The sequence below is a fragment of the Gopherus evgoodei genome, chromosome 24 (genome assembly GCF_007399415.2).
Source record: "Gopherus evgoodei ecotype Sinaloan lineage chromosome 24, rGopEvg1_v1.p, whole genome shotgun sequence".
NCBI lineage: Eukaryota > Metazoa > Chordata > Testudines > Testudinidae > Gopherus > Gopherus evgoodei.
In genome coordinates this window covers 8,289,752-8,303,487 of record NC_044345.1, presented here as the reverse complement: position 1 = coordinate 8,303,487, position 13,736 = coordinate 8,289,752, and the positions used below count along the sequence as shown (strand labels likewise).

Genomic DNA, 13,736 nt, shown 5'->3' with positions numbered 1-13,736 from the left:
GTTACCCATAGTTTGGGGTTTCATTGTGAACTGGCTGCACATCTCTAAAAAACGTAGCATGAAGTTAGATTGATAGTCAATACTGAGACATCTATTTGAAAGTGGTCATGGAGAAAGATCTACCAGAGTCAAATACCAAGGAGACAGCAGACAAAGAAAGATTAAGGTAGGACCCTTGGGATCTAACCTTCTTGATTTTAGGCGGTCCCAAGTAGGATAGCAAGAAGTGGAACAGAAGGAGAAATAGCAACATAGAGCTGACCTGCCCCATTTGGCAGAAAAAGTAATGGCTTAGGAGTAGGCACAAGACAAGAATCCATCCAGGATAGATAAATAGATAGATAGATAAATAGATATGAAAGAGAGGAGAGAGAAAGAGATTGTTCAGGGTCCTCCAAATTTTGGTGCATCAGGTCCCCATTTAACCACCACTGGCAAGCACAGAAAATTTTTCCCTTTGAAGAAGGGGATCAAGAAGCTGCAGCTATAGAGTGTTACTAAATGGCAGTAAAGCTGCCTGGAGTCAGCCCAGGCTAAGAAAAGAGGATTAGAGACAGAATCTTGATGGGGGGTACCTGGCAGTAGTGTGAAGATTTGGGGTCAACATCCACTGTTGCCAGATAGTCAGGCTTCTCTATCCCAGTGTTTCTGTAGATACAGGGCAGGTACACAATCTCTTCTCTGGGACCTTGCAAGGCAGAGAGCTTGTTTAGGTCAACACAAATCAGCTCCGCGCTATCCCCAAAGCAAGCCTTGAAGGACTCTCTCACTGGGTTGGATTTGCCCAACGGGAGCATAGGTGCTAGGGGTTCTGGGGATGCTGCTGCACCCCCATCTTGAAGTGGTTTCCATTATATACAGAGTTTACAATTTGGTTCAATGGCTCTCAGCACACCCACTTTAAACATTTTTCCAGCCCCCTTGAAATGGAGGTTGGGAACCTTCTCCCTTTGTCTTCCTCAGAGGTGGGGTGGGGTAGATATTATCAGAGTCTTCCTTATGCCAGAAAGCACACTAAGCAGGGGTCAGTCTGAAGGGGATTTCCCTGCCTGTGGTGTGGTCCATTTGCAGTTTGGGGTTCTATTACCCCATCTTTGCTCCAGGAGGACTCATCCCTGGATCAGAGATATTTCTGAGGGGCCCTCTGAATGTAAACTGCACACACTTTCAAAAAATTATCCTGAAGAAGGAGGGACCAGGGAATCTCCCTACCCCTTACAAGGGCTTGTCAGCCCTTCCATTATGCCAGCTGCAGAATAGAGTTAGCTAATGCTACACTCCAAAGGCATCTTGTTAATCTTCACTGAATCTGAAGGTGGTTCAATAAAGCTCTTGTTTTGATAACCTGGATTTCAGAACACAGTTGATAGGACTTGCCTTTCATGGCATCTAAAGGAGTCTTGTACCCAGGACCACATGCTCCACATTTTGCTGATGAAAGAAAAAAAAAAGTTAGATATCTCCAAGTTATTCACCTGCACATTTTCCAAAAAGGTCACTAACTTCTGGTGCTCAGCTTAAGAGATCTTAGACCCAGTTTTCAGAAGCGCCACCCACAAATCCCATGGACCAATAAAAGTTGTGAGCACTCAAGACCTCTGAAAATGAGACCCAGCACGTCAGGTTGGAGATCCAAAAATGGAAGAAAGCTTGCATCTTAGTTTTCAAAAAGTCCCACCCTGCCATTTAACACCAAATGATTGAATCATAAGCAGTCAGATGAACATTGGGGATTTCGAAAGACTTGATTTGTCAAAAGTTTTAGGGATTAGTAGTGAAGCACTGTCAGGAGTTCAGCTAGACAGATTGCTCAATTTGACTGTGCAGGCCTCTTCTGTGGATTAACCCTGGGAGTGGCTGATTCTAGAGATTTAGAATCTGGTTGGGGACCGGCAGTGCAGAGTATTTGCTTAGTGGGAATCCTCACCTGTACCACCTCCTCACTGCTAGAAACTCAGTTCCCCAGCTTCTGCTCCTCAGCACTCCATCCTACTTTCCTGCTAACTGAAACCTTCATTGATCCCTACCTGCACTCTTCAACTAGTCTCAACCAGCAGAAGCAGGGGCAGCTCAGGTGCGAGTCCATGTTCCCAGAGACTGGAAAGGAACCTGATGAGTGTCAGTAGAGGAATCTGACAAGCCGCAGGTGAAGTTCAACTATGGCTGGAGACTCAGGGCTTGTTCCTTTATTAGGGGAGATCAAGGTACATTAAAGCAGTAGAGGAACTGAAAACAAGTGTTCCTCTCTGCTTTAAGGGTTCAAGCAGGAATGTAGTGGATTCAAGGAGCATTCCATGTGTAGCCCGATCTATGAATCATATATTAACTATACTGAATACTTAAGAATTCCCAGTTATCATTTTGAGATTTGACAGGTTCTTGTCCCAAAATCAGGCCCAGTATTATTAACATTAGTTCAGTTGGGAACCCCAATTGCACAGTTGCAGCACTCACACTTTAGGAAACCTTCTGTATTTATAATAGTTTATCAATGCATTTAGCAAAGTCGCAAACACTCTAACCCAGAAAGACAGAGATACTACAGAATGTACATCTGAACATGTATATACTCATACCTTTCCTTGCAAAACAACGTGAAATGTTATCCATGGTCTTCCTCATCATCATCACTATAACTAGCAGTCATCATTCTGGCACCTCCCAAGGGCTACATCTCTCGCTCCTCCTGCCCACAGGCTGGGATACAACTTTTAAAATATGATATGCTGATGCCACTATATCTAATGCATTTAAAGCAGGAGTTTCTCCCTGTTCCTTATTTGTATTTCCTCACCCTACTAGTGTTGGGGTGCCTTCTCCTACAGATTTGTATATCAAAGATCTCAACTTATTATCATATATGTCAGTTCATTGACATGGCACTCTTGTGGTCAGACATCTGAAGCCATTCCCATCTTAAGATATCCAAAAGCTGGTGTTGCTCATGTTCCTGTGGTTGGCTGGTGTCATTATGGACCAACCTCCCCCTTAACTGTTCTATTCTCAATTCCCCAAAATTTAGGCGTGACCATTAGGCCATTTATCTGTGCCAAAGTCCATAGGCCTCAAGCCTTATGCTAACTGCTGAAGCCAATGTCTTACAGGATATAGGCCTGAGGGTTCCTTACATTACTGTGAATAAAATAAATGCTAAAGCTAGCTCCATGGACTATACACGTTTCTTTGGCACAAAGCCTCGCAATTTGGAGCTGTTGATCACTTTTAAATCAGGACTGTGATAAACACCATATCCAGGTCACGTAGAAGTAGTAGTACAGGTGCAAACAGACACTGGACAGCCAGTTGCCAGTTACTAGCCTTCTTTCTAAAGGTTTCTTGGCTCCCTTGGTATCAATGCAGGAGCATATTCGTTTCAACTACATAGGAGCGCTATGGTTGACAGTTACATAAAATAATAATAAAAATCTACTGTATAGCAGTTGCTACTGTAACCGTCAATATTCCAGACAGTCACAGGATTTGTGTTTCACGTTTACATTAACAAATAACTATGTAGGATCAAGAAAATATTATCCTGACACACTGTTTAAAAACACATTAACACCACATGGCAAGTTTATCCACCTTAGCAGAGTATACAATTCTGCACTGCTATAGTCCTGCTGAACACATTCCAAAATGGATGGAGAGTCCAACTGCCCCTCCCCACCCCTATCTTATACAAATAATGAGCACCCAGCAGCAATGTGATAAATTGAGATAATTTTGAGCAGGACCAAAGAATGCAATGCCCGCTTTGCAGTTGACTGCAGTGCTTCAAGCATCTGTCTGATAAATGACTTGCCATTTTGCTCATTTTCACCATGTTATAATCTTATATTGTGACAAACAAGTTCTTCAAAACAAATCCTACAGAATCCGACACTTTCAACTTAATAGGATGTGACAGCTGTATTTCCCCATTAAATCAGGTTGCTATTCTTTAGGAAACAAAGATGACAAGTTACTTTGTAGAATCCACTCACTACCTTCTGAGGTTTGTTACTTTAAAACATGATTTCCTCAAAAAGCGAGGGCGCTTTAGTACTAAATAGGCTGTCTTCGAAGATTGTCTGAAAATAGACAAAAGGACAGAAAATCTGATGTATTCCACACCACTGAACATCTAAGTCCTGTAAGGCACAATGTAAACTTTATTAAAAATAGATCCATAGAACTAAACTCCATCCTATTTTTCCTAGTTAGCTAAATTAGCAGGGACAAAACATGGATTAGATCAGTGCTAGCTTAGTATTGCACAAATACGTTGTTCTTTTGCAGATTAATAAAGTAAGAGACAGCTTAAACTAGAATGTTTGCTAGAGATAACCTAGGGCAAGATGGTGACATTTCCCGCCTTTTCTCTTCCCCTCCCTCCCCTTACTCCTCTTCCTTCCCTCCCACTTTCTCTCCGTTCCTTCCCTATGTGTTCAAATATTCTGTTGTAATAAACCGTTGAACATCTGTTTGAAGTTGACCTCAGCTTTCACTGTATTTTGGGTCAGACTCTTCATGAACACACAAGCCATGAATCTGCTATTTGTGCCATTTTTGCAAGAATATGTTGATAAAAATGTTTACATTAGAGATATTAACGTGTCATTACACATACTAATAGTCATCATTAAATGCAGCTTCCCAGCTATCTTGGCGTCGGACTGAATGTTTAGAATACCTTGAAGTTGGATTGTATTTGTAAGAGAAATCTAGCGAAAGACCAACATGATTTGCAAACTACAGTCATTTATCAGTGTGACTGGGATAAGTAGCTAGTTCAGCTTACTGCTAAATCAAGAATACTTGAGGTCCCGTCCCCCACATCCCAAAATGTGGAGGATATCTTTATTGACAAGCTCCTGTGCCACGCAATCCACCTTCCCTCTTGGTCACCATACAGATAACAGCTTTGTGGCAATTACAGCAATTGCTCACGTAGAAGCTATGTTTTTAGTGCAGTGTTTTGTCCTTTTTCACAAAGACATCGCACTAGGCTTGATTCTTCATTTCCCTGTATCTTGTGCAGTCATTTGCCCCCGTGCAAAGTGAGAGTAAGACACTGCCATTCTGATGTTGGTAGCATTTTACATCCTCTGGAGTCATTTACACCAGTGCTTGGTGCAGGAAAGTAGAGTGTCCCACTGTCTCCTTTTGTTTTTTATTTCGTCTCCCTCTTCTATCTGTCCTGTTTCCCACAGCTTAAACCAAGAGGTGAGCCAGCCCCATGTGAACAGCCAGCTCATAATCAACCACCAGCAAGTGCTCCATAGGCCACAGCTTGGCAACCTCTGTTCTAGTTAACAAGAGGGTATATGGATGGCCTGCTGCAACACTGATAGTTGTTTTGCAGATATGAACCATAATTCCCAATAGAACAGTGAAGGAACAGACCCCAGGACCCTGCAGTGCCCCCTCTCCTGCCACCCAGCAGTGTTTCAAGTTGGGGGAGGCAGTTTTCCCCACGACCTCACAGAAATAGTAAAGGGCCGATCTTTTGATGATTACAAGGACTCCCATACAACCAAAGGTCATCCCTGAGAATGACAGAACATCCCCATCCTAGTTTTTTAACCACACCAAGTTCTGCTAAATGATATAACATGCTGTACAAAGTCAGAAAGTGACAACTGTATCCTTTAGTCCAGGGGTTCTCAACTAGAGGTCTGGACTCCCCTGGGGGGTTTCAAGCAGGTTTCAGAGGGTCTGCCAAAATAAACCAGAGAGCAGGACTGGTGTTAGATTCACTGTGCCCAGGGCAGAAAGCTGAAGCCTGGGCCCCACCACCATCCTGCCACCCGGGGCTGAAGTAGAAGCCCAAGTAACTTAGTTGCCTGAATTGTGCAGGAGGTCAGACTAGATGATCATAATGGTTCCTTCTGACATAAGAACATAAGAACGGTCGTACCGGGTCAGACCAAAGGTCCGTCTAGCTCAGTGTCTGTCTACCGACAGTGGCCAATGCCAGGTGCCCCAGAGGGAGTGAACCTAACTGGCAATGATCAAGTGATCTCTCTCCTGCCATCCATCTCCGTCCTCTGACAAACAGAGGCTAGGGACACCATTCCTTACCCATCCTGGCTAATAGCCATTTATGGAATTAAACGGATGAGAGTATACAGCAGACCTGGAGGACAAGAGCAGTAATTATGCCATTGTTCAACAGTCACAACCTAAGCAATAAAAGTATGAAAGGGTCAAAGGTAACACTCTTGTGAAAAAGTGAGACAAGACCCGCCCCCACCCAAACAACAGATCACTCATGATCATGGAGATTGAGGATTCTGTCTCAACTCTAAAAGTCTGCACAAGAGGGCTTCCCCCTTCCTCTCCTCCCCCACCCGAGATTGATTTAGGGCTCATCAGAAAACCATAAAGCATCTCAACTCCACGCTGGCACAGAGACGTAGTTTTCTCTACATGTATGGTATTCGGATCACTCTTTAGGCATGTACACTTCAGTCATTATGACAGGCGCCTTATCTGTGTTACTAATCAAACCCTCCTAATAAACAAACAAACCCCAAATTCTAGTTTACTTTTCACTATTTATGCTGTCGGAACTGCAAAAAGGAAACATTCAGGTTGGACAGTTAAACCAGTCTAGTCATTTTAGCTTTCTGCCTCTGAAAGAGTTTTTTATCCTGGTCTCCAAGGACCTTTTCATGTACCATGATGCCACAATATACTAGCTCAGGCTGTAAATAATATAGGGGAATATTTATATCTAAAGAAAAAAAATTCTCTACTTGTGTTCATTGTTTCCCCCAAAAATGTTTCCAAAAGAAGTTTAGGTAGGAAAGATAGAAAATGTGGCAAAAGACCACCTTGGCTTAACCACGAGATCTTGCATGACCTAGAAAATAAAAAGGCGTCATATAAAAAAAGGAAACTAGGTCAGATTACAAAGGATGAATATAGGCAAACAACAGGAATGCAGGGGCAAAATTTGAAAGGCAAAGGCACAAAATGAGCTCAAACTAGCTATGGGAATAAAGGGAAACGAAGACTTTTTACCAATACATTAGAAGCAAGAGGAAGACCAAGGACAGGGTAGGCCCATTGCTCAGTGAGGAGGGAGAAACAGTAACAGGAAACCTGGAAATGGCAGAGATGCTTAATGACTTCTTTGTTTCGGTCTTCACTGAGAAGTCTGAAGGAATGTCTAACATAGTGAATGCTTATGGGAAGGGGATAGGTTTAGAAGATAAAATAAAAAAAGAGCAAGTTAAAAATCACTTAGAAAAGTTAGATGCCTGCAAGTCACCAGGGCCTGATGAAATGCATGCTAGAATACTCAAGGAGTTAATAGAGGAGGTATCTGAGCCTCTAGCTATTATCTTTGGAAAGTCATGGGAGATGGGAGAGATTCCAGAAGACTGGAAAAGGGCAAATATAGTGCCCATCTATAAAAAGGGAAATAAAAACAACCCAGGAAACTACAGACCAGTTAGTTTAACTTCTGTGCCAGGGAAGGTAATGGAGCAAGTAATTAAATAAATCATCTGCAAACACTTGGAGGGTGGTAAGGTGATAGGGAATAGCAAGCATGGATTTGTGAAGAACAAATCGTGTCAAACCAACCTGATAGCTTTCTTTGATAGGATAACGAGTCTTGTGGATAAGGGAGAAGCGGTGGATGCGGTATACCAAGACTTTAGTAAGGCATTTGATACAATGTTGCATGATATCCTTATCGATAAACTAGGCAAATACAACTTAGATGGGGCTACTATAAGGTGGGTGCATAACTGGCTGGATAACCGTACTCAGAGAGTAGTTATTAATGGCTCCCAATCCTGCTGGAAAGTATAACAAGTGGGGTTCTGCAGTGGTCTGTTTTGGGACTGGCTCTGTTCAATATCTTCATCAATGACTTATATGTTGGCATAGAAAGTACGCTTATTAAGTTTGCAGACGATACCAAACTGGGAGGGATTGCAACTGCTCTGGACGACAGGGTCAAAATTCAAAATGATCTGGACAAATTGGAGAAATGGTCTGAGGTAAACCAGATGAAGTTCAATAAAGACAAATGCAAAGTGCTCCATTTAGGAAGGAACAATCAGTTTCACACATACAGAATGGGAAGAGACTGTCTAGGAAGGAGTATGGCAGAAAGAGATCTAGGGGTCATAGTGGACCACAAGCTAAATATGAGTCAACAGTGTGATACTGCTGCAAAAAAAGCAAACGTGATTCTGGAATGCATTAACAGGCGTGTTGTAAACAAGACACGAGAAGTCATTCTTCCGCTCTACTCTGCGCTGGTTAGGCCTCAACTGGAGTATTGTGTCCAGTTCTGGGCACTGCATTTCAAGAAAGATGTGGAGAAATTGGAGAGGGTCCAGAGAAGAGCAACAAGAATGATTAAAGGTCTTGAGAACATGACCTATGAAGGAAGGCTGAAAGAACTGGGATTATTTAGTTTGGAAAAGAGAAGACTGAGAGGGGACATGATAGCAGTTTTCAGGTATCTAAAAGGGTGTCATCAGGAGGAGGGAGAAAACTTGTTCACCTTAGCCTCTAATGATAGAACAAGAAGCAATGGGCTTAAACTGCAGCAAGGGAGATTTAGGTTGGACATTAGGAAAAAGTTCCTAACTGTCAGGATAGTTAAACACTGGAATAAATTGCCTAGGGAGGCTGTGGAATCTCCATCTCTGGAGATATTTAAGAGTAGGTTAGATAAAAGTCTATCAGGGATGGTCTAGACAGTATTTGGTCCTGCCATGAGGGCAGGGGATTGGACTCGATGACCTCTCGAGGTCCCTTCCAGTCCTAGAGTCTATGAATCTATGAATTAGTAGTAGGATTTGTAGAAAGCAAGTAAATACAGCGTTAAATGTTGGTCTTTAGCTAGCTGACAGTCTCCCTTAAAAGAAGGGAGAATTAGTCACTCAGTAAGATTACTGTTATCACAGGTTTCATGCAGCTTCCAAATTCTGAAACAAACAAATGTATCAGTTGCTCAGATACCAAGAGATGCATTTAAAGATTTTAAAACTTAATCTTACTTTTAGTTTAAGTAGCTTAAAGAAAAACTTTTTACCAGTCCAACAAAACTTTAGCCCGCACTGCTCCTTACATGTACTCTATATTGGTTACGCAGGGTATGGCTACACTTGAAATTTCAAAGCACTGCCGCAGCAGCGCTTTGAAGTGTGAGTATGGTCGGAGTGTCAGTGCTGGGAGAGATCTCTCCCAGCGCTAGACGTAAACCACATCCTCTACGCAGGACCGGTGCTAGGGTTTTGAGCGCCCTAGGCGGACAGCAATTTCGCCGCCCCGCCCGCTGGTCTCGCGGCTCTGGTGGAGCTGCCGCAGTGGTGTCTGCGGGTGGTCCCCCGGAGCCACGCGAGCAGCCGACTGTCTGCAGGCACGACTGCGGCAGCTCCACCGGAGCCGCAGACCAACGGACCCTCTGCAGGCACCACTGCGGCAGCTCCCCAGCGGCGCCCTGACCCAGGGGACACCCTGGACTGCGGGCTGCTGTGGAGGCGCCCTGACCAAGGGGACACCGTGGACTGCGGGCTGCTGTGAAGGCGCCCTGACCCAGGGGACACCCTGGACTGCGGGCTGCTGCGGAGGCGCCCTGACCCAGGAGACACCCTGGACTGTGGGCTGCTGTGGCGGAGCCCTGACACAGGGGTCCCCTGGGCTGCCGGCTGCCGCGGCGGCGCCCTGACCCAGGGGACACCCTGGGCTGCTGGCTGCCGCCGGCAGCTCAGACTCCCTCTCTGTCCCAGCAGTAGCGGCTGCTCAACCATTTAAAAAAAAAATTGGGGGGTAGATTGCAGCGCTGGGAGCCGCGCTCCCAGCGCTGCGGTACTGATTACACTGAGGCTTTACAGCGCTGTATCTCGCAGCGTTCAGGGGGGTGTTTTTTCACACCCCTGAGCGCGAAAGTTGCAGCGCTGTAAAGTGCCAGTGCAGCCAAGGCCCCAGTAGCAAATCCGCAAGTCCCTGCTTAGGGGAAAGGTAGGAAGTTGCAAAGGATAAATGCTGCAGCCTCCAAATACCGACAATAGCAAGATAACAGGTGAGAACCACCAGCCAAAACTATGGATCTTCATGCCTAATGCTACTTGCAGACTGGGGACAGTTTCTTACCCATGTTGAGTGCCTTCTGCTCAGATCTTCTCAGCTGCTTATGACTTGGAATAAGCAGCGTTTGCAGCGTGACAGGAGAAGATTCTACAGAGCAAAGGCTGGTATTGAAGGATCATATATAGGGCGGGCAGGAGGGTTTGAAAGAGGTAGCTGCCAAGGGGAGGTCTAACGGTGGAAAGCATGTGGGAGGTTCCAGAGTAGCAAACCAGCTCCTTCTTTCCCTGCCAATAATACACAGGGAAGCTTTGCAGGACTCTGCTGCTCCATTCCCCAAAGGCTGGGTAATGCAGCTGATTCTGGTGGAGCTCCCATCTGCTTCTACTCATATACTAGGGACGTGTGTATGTTTGCTGCACACCAATAGCTTTCTTACACAAAGAGAAAACAAACATTTCATAAAACTCTTGCTTCTGGGCAATATCTCAAGTTCTCCAGCAGGCAGTGAATGCATGACCTAGTTACAGCTCCCAATTGTCTCTTGCTTGGCAGGCCGGTGGTTTTTTTCAATCCTCTAAGCAAGACAGCTGCAAAAGCTCTTACTGCTAGTTGCACTTAGATCCATTTCTCCCATGAAAACTTTAGAGCTTAATTTTTTTTGTTGAGGGGAGCCCTCTTCCACAATAGACCCCCACCCGCCAATAGCTGATTTGAAGGGAGGGATTATTCTGCTCCCAGGAAAGATCATCTTTCATTTTGGATAGTGCTAAACTGTCCCCGATCAGGAACGAATATAATATTTTCCCCCATGGCTTTCTAAAGAGCTATATTTTTTTGTTCTAGAATGCAGTCATTTTGCCCTGCCATTTCCAAAAATGTTCCCAGGGAGGATGTAGCAGTGTAGAGCTGCAAGCCTATTCCTTCTCCCAACTCCCACAATCCACAAATTACTCAACTGAAACCCTAACCACTTCTCAAAACCCATTGAGAACCCCCTTGACAATACTAGAGCCAAGGGACTGGCAGGTAGAATCAAATGAACAAACTGCAGCTAAGTATTTATTTGGTGAGTTTAGCCCTTTTTCCTGTATGTCAATTATACTTGAGGAGTTTGCATTTTTTAACTAATTTGTTTGCCATTCCAAACCACTTGCCAAATGCTTTGTGTAAATAAATTCCAGCTTAACGGTTGCTCAAAAATTATTTGCTGTAATTTCTCCAAGTACTTGATAGTTACAATTCAACATACCAGCTGCGTGATGGGCTGTTTAAGTAACATGGCATTGTTTCTTTTTCTTGTTTGGATACTCTGGCCTCTATCAATTGCTTGTTTTGTGACTAAGTTAATATTGATGACGGGCCTGAAATTTGTCTTCTGCAAATGCTTGAATGAACAAAGCATCACTTAAATGACACTTCGAGAATAGTGCATAAAAAAGCATGCAAGAAAATTTAGCAATGCTCTATTGAGAATTCATTTAATATTTGCCAGTAGGGGTTGTATTCCCAGCTCAGCCACTGATCTGCTGGGTGTTGTTGGCTAGTCTTTTGGACAGAAGGTGTAAATGTTTAACAGTGAGTAATTACTCATTGGAACAATTTGCTGGGAGTTGTGGTGGAGTCTCCATCCTGACAATTTTTAAATTAAGATTGGAAGTCTATCTTTAAGATCTGCTTTAGGAATTAGTTTGGGGAAGTTCCTGGCCTGTGTTATATAAGAGGTAGGGCCGGCTCCAGGCACCAGCTAAAGAAGCAGGTGCTTGGGGCGGCCAATACCAAGGGGCGGCACTTCTGCCGTTATTGGGGTGGCATGTCTGGGTCTTCGGCGGCAATTCAGCGGCGGGCCCCTCAGTCCCTCTTGGAGCGAAAGACCTGCCGCCAAATTGCCGTCAAAGAGTGGAGCAGCGCGATCGTGCTGCCGTGGCTTTTTTTTTTGCCGCTTGGGGCAGCAGAAAACCTGGAGCCGGGCCCTGATAAGAGGGCAGACTAGGTGATCACAATGGTCCCTTCTGGCACTGGAATCTGTGAATCTGTGTCTTTGTGCCTCTGTTTCTTCATCTCTAATAATGGGGATAATGTCATGTTAGCCACAGATGAAAAGCATTATGATAGGTATTATTTTTCTCACTCTTCACCCTGCTCTCCACGCACATTCACCCTCTGACTCTGAACAAAGCCACTCCTTTAATCAGACAGAAAGAATCACTCAAGAGAAACATGAGGCTACAACTCCTACCTGTCCTTGGGTTGGTGTTTCTGCTAATAGTTACTTTTGCACCTCATCAAATTCTACACAGTTTAATGGCTGGGGGTGTTGTGATAATTGGGAGGACAAATGTACTTTAATTGTGAGCTCAGTTGTAAAAGTAGATGATACAATAACCTATAACAAGAAAAACTGATGGGAAAAGGAACAAAAGGGAGACCAGAAAACTGAATTCGTCTGAACAAAAAGTCCATGATGATATGATTCAAGGACTGATTTGAAATCATGGCTGGTAAAAACAAAATATGTGGAACCGGAAATCAAGAAACCAAAATTGGCATGTTGAATATTAGGCATAATTGGTAAACAAAATAATGAGGGGATGGGCTATTCCACCCACTGTTCCCTTTTGAGGGTTCTTAAAAAAAAATTTGTGGGGAGAAGAATAGAAAAAAAAATCAGAGGGAAGAACAGATGGAGGCTACTGGAGTGAGCTTCCCATCATGGCTGCAACCCCCACAATCTTCTAGGACTCTAGACCCTTTTTGTCCTAATCCTTAGATACGTTCTGACCAACTCGAGCCAGAGAGGGACCCTGGTGACGTCGCCACCCCTACCAGCTCCACCTGAATCACAACAATGCCTGAGATGAAACCGGTTTGAACTTTAGCAACAGTTCCAGCCCATTTCAACTAATATCTTCTCTCTTCCCCAGGAAACCAGTTTTTACCATCTTTAACAACATCTACAAGATTGTCGAAGAAGAGGTTTTTCCTTCTAAATCTTCTTCAGGGAAAGGGAACAAGGCATGTTGTTAAAATGAAAGCCTTACTTAATACTTTACATTTCAAATGCTTTTCCTTCTGTTCTGTATCTTTAATAAAAGATTCAAAGGACTTTTAATAGTGTGTTTGCCATGGTATTAAGCAGGCTGAGGTCTCTATATACAAACACCACTGTGGTTATGTTACTATATTTGGCCCATTTATTTAATCAAAATTAATACAACAGGATTCCCACTGCCTACCCCACACCCTGTTCCCTCCTTAACTTTTTGTTTTTAACATATAACTTTAGCTAAAAATAGTTGCCTACTTCCGTGTTTTTCCAGCTACCATTTAAAAGAGTAACTATATCACCCCAGTCCACCTTACTATTATTTTTAGAGTACCCAAAGGCATACTTACTGTGTTAAAGAACCCCCAGAACATATACTGCCTCAAAGAGTTTGCATTTTAAGACTCTGATCCTGCAATTGGATCTCCCCAGGAAGACCCATATGCTCCTGCAGCATCCCACTGAAGTCAATATGAGTTACATCAATGTGATCAAGCTGTTATTCAGGTTAGCCATATGTACTTCACACTGGGTTGGTTAATTACAAAAATAACAAATATAACAATATAAAATAATAAATATTGTTGACTTATGTCTAGTGGGTGTCGTGGAAGAAGTGAGACTTAGTACTCACCTTGGAAGGTGTCTA

The 13,736-nt window shown here is 43.7% G+C and overlaps 1 protein-coding gene across 1 annotated transcript in view; it reads right to left on the bottom strand.

Moving 5' to 3' along the window:
* Window positions 1-10,216, bottom strand: part of LOC115639368 (methanethiol oxidase-like) — a 32,127-nt gene extending 21,911 nt beyond the window's left edge. Inside the window, 3 exon segments of the mRNA XM_030542052.1 lie at window positions 576-688; window positions 1,378-1,431; window positions 10,108-10,216. Of these exon segments, the coding sequence (XP_030397912.1) occupies window positions 576-688; window positions 1,378-1,431; window positions 10,108-10,111 (171 nt within the window). The 5' untranslated portion in view covers window positions 10,112-10,216.
* Between the last annotated feature and the right edge of the window lie 3,520 nt (window positions 10,217-13,736).